The sequence below is a fragment of the Varanus komodoensis genome, unplaced genomic scaffold, assembly GCF_004798865.1.
Source record: "Varanus komodoensis strain SLA01 unplaced genomic scaffold, ASM479886v1 scaffold10, whole genome shotgun sequence".
NCBI classification, from domain to species: domain Eukaryota; kingdom Metazoa; phylum Chordata; class Lepidosauria; order Squamata; family Varanidae; genus Varanus; species Varanus komodoensis.
This window is the reverse complement of record NW_025335269.1, coordinates 12,236,450-12,256,018: the sequence shown is the minus strand read 5'-3', so window position 1 is coordinate 12,256,018 and position 19,569 is coordinate 12,236,450. Positions and strand designations below refer to the sequence as shown.

At 39.0% G+C, this 19,569-nt stretch overlaps 1 protein-coding gene across 8 annotated transcripts in view; it reads right to left on the bottom strand.

The window, feature by feature from the left end:
- Positions 1–19,569, bottom strand: part of GLI3 (GLI family zinc finger 3) — a 476,769-nt gene that overhangs the window by 156,243 nt on the left and 300,957 nt on the right. For all 8 annotated transcript variants that reach the window (XM_044454104.1, XM_044454087.1, XM_044454118.1 and 5 more), the window contains one exon: positions 17,671–17,703. In XM_044454104.1, the coding sequence (XP_044310039.1) occupies positions 17,671–17,703 (33 nt within the window). The remainder of the gene's footprint in view (positions 1–17,670; positions 17,704–19,569) is intronic.

Below are 19,569 nucleotides of genomic sequence, written 5' to 3'. Positions count from 1 at the left end.
AGGGTAAGACCAGTACAAGAGAAGGCAATTCCTGTATTACCTAAGCCAATCCTGACATTCACCAGGATTAATATATTTTCTGTCAAATTTTCTCATAAATTCAGGCTTTTCCTCCCATCCTCTAGAGAGCATATGCACACTGCAAGCTAAGCATGTCCAAAAGTTGAAAAGATGGCCCTTAAAATGCAGCGTAGTCTCATACCTTCCTTCATGTCATGTCTGACTTAGCTCCACTGGTAAGTTGCTCCAGAAAATAACAAGCCAAGCTGAACTGGCTTGCACTTCCCAAGACAGGACAGCCTCCATTTTCCCCAAGCATGCTGAGAAAGCGCCTCTTAACTCACTCTGCCACTCCAAGCCCAGCCTTCCCAATGTTATCTGGGCACACATTTTGCAACAAACAGGTAATTGCATGGCCAGAGACCAACCCAATGGCCAGTCAAATGACACAAAGAGGCTGCTAATTTGATATGCTTGGAAATATGGGAGTAGAACCTTATGATCCTGAATGTCAGTGGTGGGCTCCACATATTAGATCTTTTTTCCTATATAACCAGCAGGCCCAACACCAGGTCATTACAGCTTAGTGTAGAAGACAGTGAATGAAGACAGTGCAATAAAAAATGAAAGCCATCTTTAATAAAAATGCATCTGTAACATGCTTAAAAGGCTGTTTCTCCTTGAATAGAAGGAAAATGCATGTTAGAGTTATGTAATGTATATTTAGTCGTTCAAAACTTTCAGTATTCAACAACATTAGTAATTCATCAGAAAGTCTATTGAGGCAGCATACAGTACCTAGTTATATAGAGGAGGTGAAGAAATTTACTAGAGAAGGAATACAGTTGCCTCTTAAGCTCCCCTCTTGGGACATGCAATAACATCCCTTTTAGATCATCTGTAGTTCTACATCACAGCTACATCTGTGCAGGCCCATGAAAACAAAACAGAAACAAATGAAACATTGTGTCCATGTCACAATGTTATTTGAAAGTGTGGTCTTTCTTTGGAATGCATGGAGATCTTGTTTTGCCACTGGCCCCTTTCTCATAACTTCTGGGCCCTTGTGGTGTTCTTTAACAAACTTAATAATATGCTCCGTGAAAGAAAATGACAAATTGGATTCTGCCAGAAAACCGACAAAAAGAACCCCCTCCCTCTGCTCTCTCTGCAATGAAAAGCCAATTTATCTTTCCCCTACCCATACCCAAGGAGCCATTCTGGGCTGCCTCTGCTGTTCCTCTAACTTCTCTGTACATTGTTGTGTTCGCCATGGCCGAATCTCACACCCCAAAATGCAAACAAACCTGAGAGATGCACAACAGTTCCATGTCCCTCTTCCAGCCAGCCAACCCTGTGCTGCTCTGGAATCCTGCCTGACTGGACACATGCTGATTCTATCTTCCTATATTCACATCTTTTTTTTTTCCTTCTGCGGTGGTAGCAATAAAATACATAATACCTGGAAAGTTTATACTACTGCATATAAATCAGTCCTAATGCACAGATATTTTCAGCTCTCAAAACGCATCAGTAACTTCTCAGAATAATGAGAAAATGGAATTCTTTAAAAACTAGAGTTCCTGATTCAGATGATGACTTATTAAGGCTGAAATCACAGAGCATGACCTCAGCTAAATTCTGTCACATACTATTCAAACACTTTTGCTTTCACAGCTGGGGCTAATGCACCTCCTGCAGCCAGCATGGAGAAGAAAATGCTGCACATTTGTTTATTATAGCACATTTCACTTCTGTCTACATTGGCCAAATAAGCTAACACACAGTATGTATAAACACAGCATCTGCAAATATGACTGCTATGCACGTGAAGACGTATGCAAAAATAGACATAACATGTCCCAAGCCAAAAGTTAACAAGCCCTGGGAAAGCTGTACAAATATGACTATATTCTGTCATTATTCATTTGTATAATTGAGATGAAACTAAGGTGGTGATGGACACTGGTTTAGCTGGCTTTTAAAGCCCTTACTCTAAAAGAACTGGACATATTACAGAGCACAGGTTCATCAGCAAATGCAAAAGTGTTTGACTTAGCTAAATGGAACTGGCACTTCAGAGGCACCTTTGGATTCTACCTGCCAGAGGCCAGATACCAGAAGACAAACAATGGGAGAGAGGCATTAGGCTGGATCAAGCCATGGGTTCTGGGATAGTTTATAAACCCACCTGCCCACCACCCTTGCCAGGATCATACAGAACAACAAACTGCACTCAGCAAGAGTATATTAATTTGGTGGTACACAATCAGTGCACAAACAATGAGAAAATAAGCATAGGTGGCTTAATTTCCTTCCCTGATCATGTGAACCACTCATTGCCTTATTACTCTGCAAATGCCAAATTGCAGCACGCATAGCTAGATATGTTACTGTAGACATGCACAATTCTGCAAAGGTCACTTTAAAATCCCAATAAAATTGATGGGACATAAGTATGCTTAACTTTTTTCTAAATATCAATCTGAATTTCTAAGCATTCTCTGTATCTACCAACAGCCAATTGGAACAGCACTTAGAATACTGAAGATGTTCTGTAAAGGAAGCAACTTCCAACATCATATCTATGCAGAACTATGACTTCTCTATATGCTTCTTCTAGCAACACTGTCAAAGCCTATGAGTCAAATCTGGCCCTCTAACATTCCCCATTTGTCCACATATCATTACTGAGCTCCATCCCCTTTCCACAGTCCTCCAACCATCTGATGATTTCCCAGTTTCTGCATTTTTCCCCACTCTAAAAGTTTGAAGTGCCTGTTCTGAGGCTTAGGTTCTGACACTCAGTTACAAGCTCTTTTGTAATGTTGCTTCCATCCATGTTTGCCTTTGGCCCAGCTGAGTACTGAAGTGCAATCCCTAAGAGCTTCTACAAAACTGGATTCAGTCCTTGGGCTGAAAGTGGTTCCCTGACACAAACCTGAAAACACGACCAAGGCAATAAGCCCTGCCTCACATATTTCTGCTCTGAAGTAGTGAGTGCTACAGCCTACCAGTGCTGATTTGAATGTTGTAGGTTATGCAGGGTAAATGCAAGAACCCTTAGGAAGTAGCTCTTTTTGTCTCTCACAATACTTTAGCCTCTGTCCCACATGCCAACTGTGTGTCAGCGCTACGAGTAATTAATAATGCTAGTACTACTATGATGCTTAAATACCACCCTTTGGTGTTACCTGTTATGCAACTAACTTTCACAGATTTAAACTTCATTATTGATATAAACGCACCATTTCCCAATTTGGCATCTCCTTACAATTCTCCATGTGCAGTTTAATGTCTGCCAGATCCTTCAAGAAAATTAAATTCAAGCAAACCACAGATCTATTTTCCACATGTAACTGTTTTCTTTCTTTCTTTCTTTCTTTCTTTCTTTCTTTCTTTCTTTCTTTAATACTGTGTGTGTGTAACTCCAAGCACAAGACTTTGACTATTTTCCCTTCCTACCATTCTGTTTTTGCCCAAATAAAGTATCTTCAGTACTGTATCTAACACTGACCTGGTACCAGATACTTGACTCTACTGGATCATTCCTTTGTCCCACAATTTTTGTAATTCTTTCCAAAGAATGATTTAGTTTGTTCCTTACAGACCTGTTCCTTACTCCTTGCAAGTGTATTTTTACAGATAGTATTTCTTAATAATAGCTGAATTTGCCAGATCTCACTTCCTTCTTTCAGAGGGTTTACCTTTCCAGTTTTTCTGTAAGTCTCTAATAAACAGCAATCCTCTAAATTATATATTACACATCTGTTTAAATTATGTTTTTGAAGATTTTCAGAGTCACAAATTCAAAGAAAAACAATCATTATCAGAAACATTTAATACCTCAAGTTGTTTCTCATTTGGGCTTGATTTGTAAGTGCCAGGAGTAAACCAAAATAAGAGATAAAGAATCTCATTGTAAACACATACACATGGAGCAAGTTCCACTGACAGAAATAGCACTACACTTATCAGTAAGTGTAATTAAACTGAGCAACTTCCCATCATTTTTGCTAAATAAATAGGCACATGAAGGCTTTACTTGTTTGATGGAATGCAAGACTTACTTGCAAGACTCTTAACTACCAGTAACATAATGTACGATTCCTTGGCACATAGCTGGGCAGTAAATCTGGTATGAAGTGAATGATGGAAACTCTCTGTGAATCACTGCCCTTTGCTCATGACTCATGCTTGCTATTCCACCTTGTAATGTAAATCTTGAATTAAAGCTTAGACGCTTAAGTGCCATCTTCTTTAAAAAAAATGTTTCTAGTCCTCATGGAAGGAAACCTTAACATCATAATCACAGAATATGCTTGAAAGATTGTAAAAGTGGTTAACCAATGCATTCTCCAAAGGTGTTCACGGCTTGCTTTTGAATTTTCATTATTTCCTACCCTCATTGTATGCCTAAGAGACAGAAGGAGTCATGATTTTGAACATCAGGAAATAACTCCCAGTTATTAGGAGTTATTTTCCCTTTTCCATTAGGGAAAAGTCTTTGGCCCCTGTCCCAAAGTGCCGGGATTTTTCCCCTTGGGGATGCCCCCGCTCTACACAATCTGGAGAATCACAAAAATGCAAAATCTCACAAATCAAACCTGCCCACCCCATGCAGACTACATCTACGTAAAATAAAGGTGATCTGTTACTTCTGAATGGTGCAGTATATGCATTTACAGTTGCTCATGGGCTCTGCAGCAAACGCACAGGCTGTGTAGTGCTTCACTACTTCAAGGCACTAATCAGCAAGCAAGCAGTAGGCCTTGTTGCTTTGGAACTCACACTATCCTCCCACCCCCGCCTTCCCAGATTATGTAGTCTATAAAAAGGGATATTTCACAAGAATTTTTATAGCAAGCGTGTTCCAGCCTGATGACTTGGGGATGGGAGGCAAGAGCTTTTCCCGCCATTTTAAGCTTTTCCTCCCCCGCTGAGTTGAAAAAGAAACAAGGGGGAGAGAAAAGGGGGGGGGGCAGCTTGAGAGGTATGCTAACATCCATATGGAAAAGTACTCTGACACAAAGGTTGGAGGTTAAAAGTTTAAATGCTCATGACAGAGATGACAGCAGTCCCTTTTTGGTCAGTAACTTCAAAGCAAATGTCTTTTCTTAATGCTACTATTGTAACTTTTGCAGAACCCATTGAAATTCTAGTGTGTTTATCACACACAGGGTGCATTTTTAAAGTCTTTTTGTTGTTTTGTTTTACAATTCCATACCTAATATAGACAAAGAGCTGTTTTAAAACTTTGCTTAGAAAATTTAGAGATCATTCTTAGCAATGCTTTAGGTACTGATTTTTTTATATCATATCATTTGAAAGGATTAATTATGTTCTACAAATGGTAGAACATTTTCTTTTTTCTATATATAAGCTTTATTCTATATATAACTGGCACCACACTTTGTGCCAAGGCAGTATCAAATAGGCTCTACACAATAAAAGATGTATGGACCAGTTGTAACCCCATCAGTGAAATTGCAGTCCCTTGAATTACAGAACCATTTCATTCATTTCATTTCTATTCCATCCAAAAGCCAAAGCTCTCTGGACTATTTACGAAGATTAAAAATACAATATTGTACTTGATATAAAAACCGTGTACATATGAACATATAAACAGACAACACAGACATCCCTTAAGCATTTTAACAATGAAGAATAAGAAATCCTAGGACCTGATTAAAAACCTTTCCATATGATTCTAAACACCTGAGAGTAGAAAAAGGTCTTAACCAGATACCAAGATGATGACAGTGTGGGTGCCAGGTGGGCCTCACTGGGGATATTGCTCCATAATTGGTACCACTTTTTGTGGCTCTTTAACAGATATTTGCAAGAAAATTTGCAACAGAGGTGAAGAACTTTTAGCCCAGCAGTATGAACAATAAGAAATAATGGGGCTGTAGCCTAGCGAAATTTGGGGGGGGGGGGACACATTCCCAGCAATCTCCCACAGCCTGATCAATACATGAAAGGGTGGAAATGGGGCAGTGTTTGTTTTGCTTCACCTCTTCCTGCATTCAGGGCTGCACGGTGTCAGTGCCAGAATGCGACCATTTCCAGCACTTAAACAACCAAAGTACAGGAGAGGCACCAAATTCTCCTACTGCCTGCAAATTGCGTTCATTCAGCCTGTCCCAATTTCCAGGTGCTTTTCTCTTTAGCTCTGATAGCAGAAGTGATCTTGGTAGGAAAAAATACTGTGAGCTGAATGGAGATAAGCAATGGTCTCAGCACTTCTCACATGATTAAAATCAGACTTTATTCCCCTCTATGTCATTGAGTCAGATTCATATTTAAAACACTCAGATCTTCCAACATCTCACCTGGCTTGGCTCTCTCTGAATTGCTGGGAGAAGCCTGGGGAAATGAAATGTTTGCATGCTGTTGCTGTTACAGAACTCAGCAAAGAAGATCCGAATGCAAGTAGGAGAGACAGCAAGAATGATACCAAAGGGGAAATATTTGGGGGCAAAGGAAATGGGAAAAAGAGACACTCCAAGAGGTCAGATTTCTCTGTCGGAGAAAGAGAGGGAACAGTTTGGTATACAGAGAAAAAGGATGGCATCAAGGTAGAGATGGTCCCACGGAGCAGGCAAAGAAAAAAAAAAAAGCATCTGAGGAGAGCCATACATCTGAAAGTCTCCTCAGAACTAAATAAATAAACAAACTCCTGCACACAGAAAATTAGCAGAGAAAGAATGGTTCTAGTCCAGCTTTCTCCCTAATATCTATTTTTCTGTGTGCAATGTTTGTATGGAAGACATTAAGACATTCCTACACAGAGAGAGACCAAAAAAAAATTTTCCATCTCAGATGGAAGCACAGAAGCACATGTACAGCGTGTTGTGACGTACAGAGAGGAACTCAATCAAGTTGTGCATACAGGCAAAGCTGTATGATTGGGAAATGTAGAAGTAGGTAGAACTGAGAGACTGGAAAACACTGGAGGCATCTGAGAAGTACATGGAAATTCTGAACTGAAGTGCTATATGTACTTTAAGTCTTGCATGTTTGATTAAACATAAGTGAGTTAAAAAGTGACAAAAATGGTTTCCCCAGGTTCATGTACCCACACAGCACTCCTAAGTCTAAAAAGTAGTCCTCAGGTTGATTTGATCTTAAAGAGCCAACAAGGCATCTGCAGAGGATTCTGAGAGAAATCACAGCATGCAAGTTACTGAATCATACCCAAGCTAGGTAGAACAGTCTCCCACATGACAGTCTTCTTTTGAATGCTCTACAATTTGACTCTCCCTCACTATCCCTCTCTCTTTTCTTTCTCCCTTCCTCGCCATGTACATACCCTCTCTATTCTCAGAAGTGATTGCCCACAGAAAAAGATCCAAGAAAACACCTCTGGGAATCAGCCTCATAAAAAGTGTTCTACCTCTTGCTGAATCCTTGCTACTTTCAGTGTACCAGCAAGTGACATCGGGGCCTTTAATCTCATTCTGCAGGCTCACCTGTTACTCTCTTCCTCAGACTCCACAGTATGAATTAACAGCTGACATTACATTCTTTATTCCCATCTGGCTTTAGGTGGAAACAGATGTCCACATATTTGGACACACTTATTTTTAAATTTAAACAATGGTGGGCCTCCCCTAAAGCAAACAACATATGTGCTCTCCCCAAAGGTTGTAGCATATTAAGAAAGATTGTTTTAGGTGCAGCTCATGTTTCTACAACTAATGAGAAAAAAGCCCTATTCTAAATCATAAAAATGACATTGAATTCTAGTGATAGCCCTGCCCTTCCTGGCAGAGCCCTGAGGAATCCCCAGTATGCGGAATGGTTGTCGCAGAAGGCCTGTAAGGGACTCTGGCAATATCCGTTCTAGCCTTGCTTATTATTTAAACAGTTCTCTTAACTGCTCTTCCCCGAGGTAAGCTAGGCCAAATTGTTTTACTTCCCTCCACAAAGCAGATATGCAGGGGGCATATTTGGACAGTGCTCCAGTTTACTTTAGGCCCTATTTAAATACCTTCTACCACATATTTCAAACAAACAGTTCACTTCATTAAAAAGGCAAACAGTTTAGCCTTCGAATACTAGCACTTGAGAAGAACCACACTGGGCAGACAAAACCCTCTGCCTCTGTGTAAACACTTCCTTGTCTTCAGCACTAAGCTGCAACCATGTGGAACTTCACTTCAAAAAGCCTTTTTACAAATACTTCACACATCCATTTGTTAAGTAAGTGATAACCCTGAAGAGATTATCTGCAGGGGCTGAAATCCTCTGCTGATTATCAGTGCTGTTATTTGAGCCAAGAAAGGGAAATCTAAAAGTTCACTGCTTTGTATTAGCCTGATTTAGAACAATAAAATTAGTGACATTACAGCAGCACAAGTAGATGGAAAGGGCTGAGCTGGAAAGGAATGGAATAGATTTTATACAGAGGCAATGGTAGAGCTATGGACTTAAGGAAGCCACTGCTGTGAATTTAGCAGAGCTGAGTAGGGCTGTTGTGGACGGGACATTTAGAGGGCTTTCATTCATGGGGTCACCTAAGTCAGAGACAACTTGACAGCACATAACAGCAACAACAAAAACAGGGCTATGGACTCTTTGCTATTAGAAACTTGATCAAAATGTAGCTAAGGCGGCCTGATGGCAAGTCCTATTGTCCCAAGACCCTACTCCAGAGATTGGTAATATGGCACCTTCCTAACGTTTTAGTCTCCAACTCCCATGATTTCTGGCCATTCACTTTGCTGATGGAAGCTTATGGAAGCTATAGTCTAGAACACCTGAGAGACACCAGGTTACCCACAGATGAGCTACACCCTCTGGAACTCTGGGTTAGTGGGCTGGGTGGGGAGGCTCTGGGGTACAGGTCCCTAATTACCGATTTTCATGTGCATGTCTTCCTATAAAATGTACATCCTAAGTGGCTTGCATCAAACTGAAAATGGTATTATGTAATCGTAGAACAATACTAGGCTCATCACAATAAACAACACCCATCAGCAAAATCATACCATTGAAGAAGAAAAATGTTGAACTGAATTCAGGGCAAAGGTTTGCCAAAATAAAAGAGGGTTCAAGTAACAATGGAAGACCAACAAAGGGAAGGTTAAATAGATCTCCCAAGTCAAGGAGTGCCACAACAAAAGATGTTCTTTTTTGTGTTCCCATCTACCATACTTCAGATGGTAGTGAGATACAACAGAGCTTCTCTCACCGATTTCAGTAGTCAAGCAGGGTCATCTGGGAGAAAATAGCCCTTAGGAGTGGGAATATCCTACTCCCAAATCATTTATGTATGTATCAGTTTTAAAGGCAATAACCATCACTTTGTATGGTCCCTGCATCCAGTGAAGTCAATTAAGGAATGGCATAACATGTTCCAAAGGCTTGGCAGAGTATTATCATCATGTATATACCCCAAGGCTAGGCTATATAGCTATGGGTTTCCTGCCATGAATACAAAGCCAAATATAGGAAGGAAACAATTGTACCTGGAGACCAGAACTTTAAAATGGTTCATAATAAAGAGACATTCTGTAAAATGTTAAAAGTTTTTAGAAGTAAAAATCTTGCAAAGGAAAGGGCAGTATAAGCCTGCCATTTTGTAAAGTGTTTTCAAATTGGGGGTGTTGATTGGAATTTAATGGATACAGAGAATTTAAAATACATAGATAAGACCTTTAAAAAGGAAGCCAAATTTGATGTGATGTATATATTTATTCATTTACTTTCTTAATTTACATAGTCAACCCATAATACAAGTTATTTCAGTTCCTCACAAAATAAACACAATATGCAATAAAATAAAAACTAAAAGAATTAATTAACAGATTTCAGTTATAAAGTACAAGAGGATGAACGAACACTGGAGGAAGGAAGGGAAGATGGATGGACAGAAAGGTTCATTTTCACCTGAACAGGCCTCTTGTTGATGCTTTTGAGAGTTCCAGGTGCCTATCAAGAAGCGAATTCACCCTTAAGAAAGTGCAGCATTTCAGAAACTCTGAATTTACTGTCACTCCCTGCTGCTTCTACTGCATACTGTCAGAGATAGGGAAAGGTTTAAATTTTAAAAAGGGAGCTTTCTTATCCTTCCTCTCATTTTTACGCAAATACTGCCTACGTTGTGCTCCTCCCTACTTAGCAGATTAAAGTGGGAACAGGTGTTCATATGCCCACAACCTAACAATACAACCTAGCCCCTGTGTGGTGGTCATGTGGGAATCCTTCACAACCAAAACTGGCCTTTCAGATGCTGCACTATTCATCAAATTAACAAATGCAGCTTGAGAAGCTGAAATGCTCTTTAACATTCCATGACATTTCACCAGCTCAGCCAATGACTGGCTCTACTCAAAGAAAAGTTAATGAGAGTGGAGAAATGCACATCAGTTGCAAATGATCAAACTATCTAAATGAAAACTAGGTGGAAGCATATTCAGGAGGTGCATATCAGTACTTACAAGATTCTGGAAATAACAGTCAAGAACTGGCATCACCATCATTTCCACTTTGTAAACCAGACACTGTTCTAACTGCTGGTTCAAATATCAAGGCTATTATTATGTTTCATGGTCATAGGTAAAACCCCACTGTAATATCCACTAAGAAATGCACACTGCTCCAGCTATTCAATGCACTTTTGTCTCATGACATTGTTTCTTTGATTGGCTTTGAATGTTTATTGCTGCTTGGTTTTCATCTAGTGTGTGTGTGCATTTTAATATTCTTTCTGTGTTGAGTCCAAGATAATGGGTAGGGCTTTTATGCAGTAATATATTTTATCTTCTGTTTGGTTAGCTTCTTTAAATACTGTTGTAGGAAAGTGCAATAGAATTAAGAAATTAAACTAAACTCTTACTTCTTCCTAGTTTTAATCTCTCATTTAAAAAATTCTGTCATACTGTATATAAAGGACATAAATAATGACTCTGCTGGCAAGGACTATCATTGCTATCTTGCTCACTTGAGTCTATTACTACTGCAAAACTATGCTATTGCTTGCTTATTTTCCTTCTGAAAGCATGCTTAGCACTCCCTTTATAACAAGAATGCATTATTTGCTATCAAAAGTCATGGTCATTGTCAACTGCCACTAATTTACACAATTTAAGTACTATCTATTCCTTGATAGCAAAGTGTGAACAAGGAAAATCAACAATGGCAAGTGCTCAATGTTTTCCTTTAGGTACTGTATATGCTCTTATTGTCATTAGATAATCAACCTGAGCTCCACAATAAACATGGCTTGGTATGCTTGAATGCTGACCAGGAACAAAGCCTCTCCATTACTCATTCTCCTTTTTCCTTTACTCAACACAGACCATGTCTACATGGCAAGCTATCTTGGTTTAACTCTTGTTTATTTCATAATTCAGGAAGAACTTAAAGAGGTGTTCAATTTATGACAGATATGACAAAACTATATATGCAAGCTACTTATGCTTACTTTGTGGTGAGGGAAACTTACTCCTATTTAGTTTAATATTGAAAATAGGTTCTGGGTGTGAACAAGTGTGAACTCAGCCCCAAATTAAGCCCTAAATTAAAGTGGGAAGGAAGCAGCAGTACCAACTCCTTATGAAGAAGGAATTTTGTCTCATTTTCAACTCTACATTCAGGTGAACATCATCAGATTAGATTCTGCTACACTTTTTCCAGTGTGCTATGCACACCCAAGTGCCTTTCAGGCCCCAAAGGTCAAACACACAAAATTTGTATTTGGAAATTGTACACGTTCATTGTTGAACAACTGCTGAAAGTGGAGAGGATTAATATGTATTTGTAAACCAGCTAAGGGTTAAAAAATCTTTGCACCAATTCAGAAATTATCCATGAGTTGTACCTAAAGCAATTATTTGAAAAAAAAAAAAAACCCATAGGTTCTTCTTCCAACAAATCTTCAAAGGTATATTGTAGGAAGGAAATAGAATTTGGACAAAGAAAAAAATCTTAGGGGAGTTTCATCCATCTCAAACCAGTATTCTGTTGAGAGATACCTCAAATACTTGGCTGAGGCTGCAATTAAATGCCCACTCCCCACTAAACTGTGATTTAATTCTACATGTTTATCTATAAGATTGGACTTTTTGGTGTCAAGAGTGTGGAGAGCAGGGGATGGTCTCACAACCTCTTTCTAAGGTACAAAAGTCTTCTGTGCAGTCCTGTAACTCTCTCACAGACATGTCAACAGAACTTTTTATTTCCCCAATATTTTAATAGGTTAATTTTTAAACTTTTATATATTCCATTTATTCTGTACCACTTGTATACTTCTACAACGAATCAAAGCAATTGCAATTATGCAATTAAAATACTGTTTTTAAAAAAACAGTTTCTGTGTGCGTTTCCAGCTTTTGTTTAACTTTTGTTAACCACCCAGAAAGCATTGGCTATTGGGCAGTATAAAAATGATGGATGGATGGACGGACTAACCGATGTCAGTACAGTCATTTCTGTTGGTTTTATTAACAAGGATATTGAAAGGTAAAATATCAGAAACTTGTAATTGTACCTTTACACACTTTTAGCAGTTAACAAGTTAGAATGGTCTATGGACTACATCACTGAACTTGTACTTAGGAAAACCAAGTTCCAATTCTTGCTTAGTCATAAAGCTCACAAAGTAGCCTTCAGCATGCATATCGCTTTCTTTGCATAACCTACTGTATGTTACAGGACTGCTGTAATCCTTAACTACATGCTCTGTTTTTTTCAAGAGAGGAGATGAAATAAAAGTGAACTAACTAGGGAGCTGATACTTGAAGTTAAAGGGATGGGCAACATTAGCCTGAAGACTACATGTGCCCCCCTACCCATTTTTGTGACCTTTGGTGCCCCAAACCACCACCACCGAACCACCAGCTAATTCTGGTGGCACAGTGGGGGCAGCAAAGAAACCTGCACTTTCACTTTAAAATACAGTATAGGGTAAGGGAAAGCCTGTCTATCTTGTCTTACTGCAAAATTGTGCTCACTTGCTTCTTCTGGAATCATTAACTTTTCATTAAAACAACCATGTGTTTTTCACACACATTGTTCTGAGTGAAAAAACAGGTTTCTTGCCACCATGAAATTGTCATTCAATTTCAGTCATCTTAGCAGAAGAGAAAACGCAGTCATCAGGGAGTTCTGGGGATTGGAAATTGGCCCCCAGACCTTCGGAGGTCATCCATTCCTCCCTTTAAGAATAGCAGATATTTTGAAGCCCACTTACCATTTACCTTTGGACAGTGATTTCTTATGTTTCCAGAGCATGTGTCGCATTCTAAACCATTAATGGTTTATAGGGAGAAGCAGGATACAATTGTGAGTTTCTGCCTAGTAAGTCATCTGAGAGCTAGTAGCAGAAAAGCTAAGATTTTGAACCACAAAGTCCTTTTGCAAAACTTCCCTCTAGCTAGAAATCATGGAGTCTATTGGAAGTTGCAACTTTCCACAGCAATCCATTCCTGGGATAATAATACTACTCTACCTTATGGTGTTGATGTAAGGATTGCTGATACACTCCACATTCAAACAGTGTTTTTAATTTTATTTTTTTATTTAATTTGGGTTGGATGATTAAGCTAAATTTTAATGTGCTGAATAATGAGATATCACAGGAAACATACAATTGGAATCTTTTAAGTCTGTGGAGTACTTCTAATACATTGAAGATGAGCATCATACCTAGATTTGTTTATGTGTTGTGTGCAATTCCTTTATATATACCTGACAAATATTTTCTAAAACTTGTCTTTGTGCCAATTTTTTTTAGAGGGTTCACTCTCCACCTTGAATATCTTTACAAAGGATGCAATTTTCTATTAAATAAGGTGGATCTGGTTCTCTGGATCGCAATAGAAAACAGAGCCTATTCATTTGCCTGTACTAACTCTTGATCTTTGTCTATTACATTTTCCATTATCTTGTCTGGGCCCTCTGTTCAAGTGGATAGCATTATGCTCCTATTAAAACAGATAGGATTCCTATCAGATAGGATTCTGGCAAACTCTAAACATTAAAACTGGAAAAATGTTTTTGGGCAGACTTTAAGGGGCAAGTTGATTTTGGTGGAGGAGGATGCTGAGTTGTTGTCATTTCATTGTTTATGTGCCACATACAATTTGCCTGCAGTAACTGAATGACAATATTTACAATTGCAAGATTTGCTAGAATCTGGTTTGGCTGTGCAGCATTCACAACGTCCTAAATTACTGGGAAGAATTACTGAGTTCATTCAGTTACACTGACCCATTACTTATGTCTACAAATTGTGATTATTTGCTGTTGTTATTGTTATATTACTTTTATAACTCACCTTTTTCCACTTGCAAGGGACCCCTTCCATTATTATTCTCTTCTCCATTTTATTCTCACAAAAACCCTGTGACATAGGTTAGGCTGCGAGTCAGTGACCAGGCCAAGTCATCCAGTGAGTTTCACAGTTAAGTGGGGACTAGAACCCAGATCTCTCAAATCTCAGTCTAACACACTAACTGCTACACCACCAAACCTATTATCATATGTGAATATATATCTAATACATCGGGTCTAATGGAAGAATAGAAGGTCTCATTCTGTCCAAACACTGAATAGCTGAAAGTCAGTATCTGAAATTTCAGTGCACCTCAGATTCCATCTTATTCAACAAAAACTTGTGTTTCATGTTTATTGTATGCCACAGTATCACATTAATCATTACTTTCAATTGACGGATCATTGGAGGTATAATACTTCTAACACTTCTTTTAAGCTTTTTATCTTGGCAGGGTTTTTCCAGACCTTTTTCCTGTTTGTTTGCTTGTTTTATCTTGTTTTGCAGAAATTCACAATATAAATAATGAATGAATGAATGGTGTTGGCTATAGGCATGTGTAACTTGGATGAAGGAAGCAGACTTCCCTAACCATTCTCCCTTGTAGCAGCCTCTGAAAATGCTATGCAGAAGTCCAAGAGACCCTGCCAAATAGGGTGAGATGTAGTGTAGGAGGGGAAGGGAGGCATTTCTGCTTATGCAACACTTCTGACCATAGAAGGCAGATCCTAGATCCAACGTAGTATTCCTATGTCACTGTGTAACCAAAGTTCCCTATGTAAAAATGGCATACACATAAGTTACATAAATACAATAAAACAAACTATCATTATAAGCCTACCACATTTTAAAAACACAGCAAATAAAAATCTTTTAAACTTTAAAAACAAAACAATCTCAAATGCCATGAAGTGCCCAACAAGCCCTTAACAGCCCAGAAGACACACACACACACACACACACACACACACACACACACACACACAGAGTATCAGGCAAGCCTTTTTCACTGTAAAACAAGGTCAAAGTAGGCACCAGAAAAACCTCTTTGGGGAAGACTCTCAGCCCCATTTTTACTCTAAGGCAACGATCTGGGTACTGCAACTGAGAACAGCCTCTCCCAAGTAGCCACTTGCCAGATCTCATTTGGCAGTGGCAGTCAGAAATGGATCGCTGATGATGACCTCCATGCAGGTAACTAAAGAAGAGGCAATCCATCAGATAACCTTGGCTCAAACCATTTGTAGCTTTAAAGGTTCAGAGCAGCCCTCTGAATTGTGTCTGGAGATCAACTACAAGCCTGTGCCTATAAATGTCAAGTATTGTTTTTTTCTTTAGTGCCAGTCTAAATATGGCTGCTGTATGGATACTGAGAGGCTCTATGTGAAAAATCCTCATTCAGCAATATATATCGGGGCAGACCTCAATGTCAGGTGGGGTTTCAAGATGGAAAACACTGCCCTGCATTGAATACTATTGATTTGTTCAAGCAAATCTTAATGCTGATTCCTGTTAGGTCGGACTTAAAGCTGACTTTTTAGTTGTTTTCTAAAAAAAATTCTGGAATACCAGAAACATTTTTTCACAGATTAAGGTATCAGAAGAACAAGAAAACATTTCAAAAGAGATACTTCACTGAGATTTGCATGATACCAATGTAGCATAGTATCTTTTACATTAAAGGAAAGATTCCATGTTACAACATCCAGGCATATTATATACATTGTAACATTTTCCATCAAAATATATGTGAGCGGGGCCCCAATCCTTTCCCAGCATCCCTAGTAACTGGGAGAAGATACATATCATATTAAGTATCCATAGAAGTTAGGGCAAGCAAGTGATCACAAATTACCAATTAAATAAAAAGGTGGATTACAGCAATCATGGAGGAATTATACTGGAGCCAGCGGGGTGGGGGATGATAGAATGAAGAACAGTACTTATGACCCCTACTTGTGGCTGAACTGGTTATAGATCTGACAGGCAGCAAATGCACAGAGGAGAGTGACGAGAGAGGAGTGAAAAGAGAGAAAAGAAATTGGCACTTGAATCACAGATAAAAAGCGCTAAGGAAGTTGGCTGCCTGCCAAGATATATTTTGTGAATGAGAGGGTGTGGAACAGCCACTTCCTCAGATTTCTAGTGGGAAAAGCCACTACTTGAATGTCAGGAAAACAATTTGATGGTTATGTTACTTGGTCATTTTTCTTATTTTCATTCATGTTTGTAGAACTGGTATTTCTTTCTCACAAGTTCTTTCAGAGAAACAGAAAGGGCACTTTTGAAGGCACTCTACCTGTATATGTAATCATAAATGCTTGCACTATTTTCTCTCTCTGCACCAGTGGCATAGTGTCATCACACAAACCAAGATTCTGCAGGATTGGCACAGCTTTTAGCACACCCCATTCTAAAGTGATGGTACAAGAGCCCTTGAGATCTGGGTCCTTAAATGCCTTTATATTTAGAAGAAAGAACTATGTCTTAGGACATTTGCACATGAGAGCTTTTGGTTATTTCCTACATCTGTAAAGCAAATGAAAAAACTCACAGATTAGAACACCAGGTTATTTTCCATCTTTTATCCTTACAAATGACATTCACATGCCGCGTGTTCCAGTTTAAAGGTGTACTTTTTCAATTCCTTCTGAAACACCCTTTGGTTACATTTTCATGTTCTGATACCCTATTTACTCTAATCATGCAACAAGTGAAGCCACCTTGATATATCACATATATATGCAGGACAAATGGAACTGTGGACACATCAGAATGCCACAGGAAAAGCCTAGAAATCATCCATTTCTCACCGGGAATTATTGAGGCAAGGTCTGGATGTATTGAATTCCCTGGGCTGCCATAGGCATGACCTGAATAATTATAGAAATTAGCCATGTCATGTATTTTCTGTCTTGCATTTGCCTTAATCAATAGTCCCTTCATCCTTTATCATAAGGGGAGGCCATAGCTCAGTGGTAGAGCTCATACTTTCACACTTGATGCAGTACCTGTCATCTCTGGTTAAAACACGCATCACCTGTGAGTGACTCAGAGAGACCTCTGTCTGAAACCTTGGAAAGCCGTTGCCAGTCAGGATAGATATGAGCAATCTGGATTAATTATGGTCTGTTGAGATACAAGGCAGCACCATATGTTCGGAATATGGAGGGTGCCCACGGCTGGTAGTCACTTGTAAAAAAATCTTAAGTCTTACAAAGTTCCCTTAAACAGGATAGACCACTGAGCCCGGTTAATTTACCGGGACCTATTCATTGGAAGAAATGGCACATTACATGGAACCAAAGATATAACATAGCAACTTATCAGTGTAAGTGAATGTTAAGTGTAATAAATCAAGTACAACAAAGAAGCTTACTTACAGTACTTTATAGAATTCAAAGCAGAGGCTGAGTCTGAAAGAGAACACACAGGATACTGATTTTATTAAAAAAATATACAAATCCCTACAAAATTAGGCACTTAAGATTACTAAAGAAGTGTCACGATTTTTATTATGCTAATTGCAGTCAGTTGTTGTCTAGCTGGTGGCCTAGTTTACAACTCACAGCAATGTCAATTAAGTAGCATGCTGGTGCCCAGTTGCTACTGAACCACCCACACAGACTTCTAACTATGGTTCAGTTAACATTATATGCAAACCAGAAACCCTGGTTTGTCTCTCCCATGACAAGCCAAAGGAATAATAAGGCCATATTTTAACTGCCATGTTATTCTGCAATCTTATAAATACTTGCTCAGAGATGATTCAAGATACTCCAGTGCTTTAGGCAGAAAAATCAAATAGCACTCCTATCCAAATGTTAAAAAGTATTAAAATAAACTAAATATTGGACAGTCTGTTGTTCTTTATGGGTCTACCTCCAAATCTATCACCTCTCCACTCCTAATGATAATTTACTTCCAATGAAACTTGCCCAATTTATATTTTATTAGTGTCATGAGAAATGTTTTCCACTAGTTAGGGCAAGGAGCTATATGTCATCTGAATAATATGGTTCCTTCCCAGTCCAATTCCACCAATCCTCCGAGAAGTAATTTTGTATTCTGAATTTTTACATTTTCAGAGCATTTAAATATTTGCATATTTCATATTCACAGACTACTCATTTGACAGAGAGAAGTTGGTAAATGTATTTGAAAGAATTATGACCTAACAGACTGGAAAAGTCTACATCATACCTGGCCATGGGCCATGTTGGCTGAGGCTCAGGGAGGCTGCAGACCAGAACATCTGGAGGGTACCAGTTTGGAAAAGCCTGATCTAGATACATACATGCCAATAAGGCTTTTGTAAACAATATATGATATCAAGACTATCCTGTGTAGACCACAGATGTAGATCAAACCTTACAAAAGGCTGTTACCACAGATAACCCAAAGGAGATAATTGCCTTTATGATGGAGTAGCATCTGCATATCTTAGCAGATAAAACCTGAGCATTCATCAAACAAATATACTTAAGCCCAATGACTTCGATGATCTGAAGTGTTCCTAATTCTATATAGGATTGTAACCCTAGAGCAGCCATCTCTTCTAGTTCTTGAAAAAGTTCCCCGGCACTCCATGAGCAGGAAAACCATTTCGAGTGTACTGCAACAGAAAAAGAGTAGGCGGGAAACACCTAAACCGACATACACAACATTCTAGTTTCCTGTGAAAATAGTCTCCTTTCTAAACAATTTTTACTGCATAAAAACCAGCTACCATGATTTTATCACATGTAGGGCAGTACACTATAGTGCAGTTGACCCACTGGTTAAATCTATGCAAACTTAAAACTGCTAACTTCCTTGGAAAAAACAAAACAGTGAAAACTTGGAGACAGGTTGATCTTTTGTTGTTGTTAAAAATAACACTTTGATCTAATACATCAGAATATATCATATAGCAGAAGTTATCATGTAGAACAGGGATGCCCAATCCCCAGGCCATGAACCAGTACTGGTCCATGACCTGTTAGGAACCTGTTAGGCGAGCAACGGGTAAGCAAGAGAAGCTTCATCTGTATTTGCAGCCACTCCCCGACGCTAGCATCACTGCCAGAAATACAGATTATCATTTGGGTCCTTCTTGGTCTTGGAGGAGGCAGCAGTGCTGGGCAGCAAGTGGAGTGGAGAAGTCAGGAAAGGCATGTGTGAGCAGCGAGGGAACTGGAAAGTAGGTAAGGGCTGGGCTGCATGTCGGGGGAAGTCCCCCACTGATTGTGCATTATGGTGAGTTGTATATTTCATTATATATTACAATGGAATAATAATAT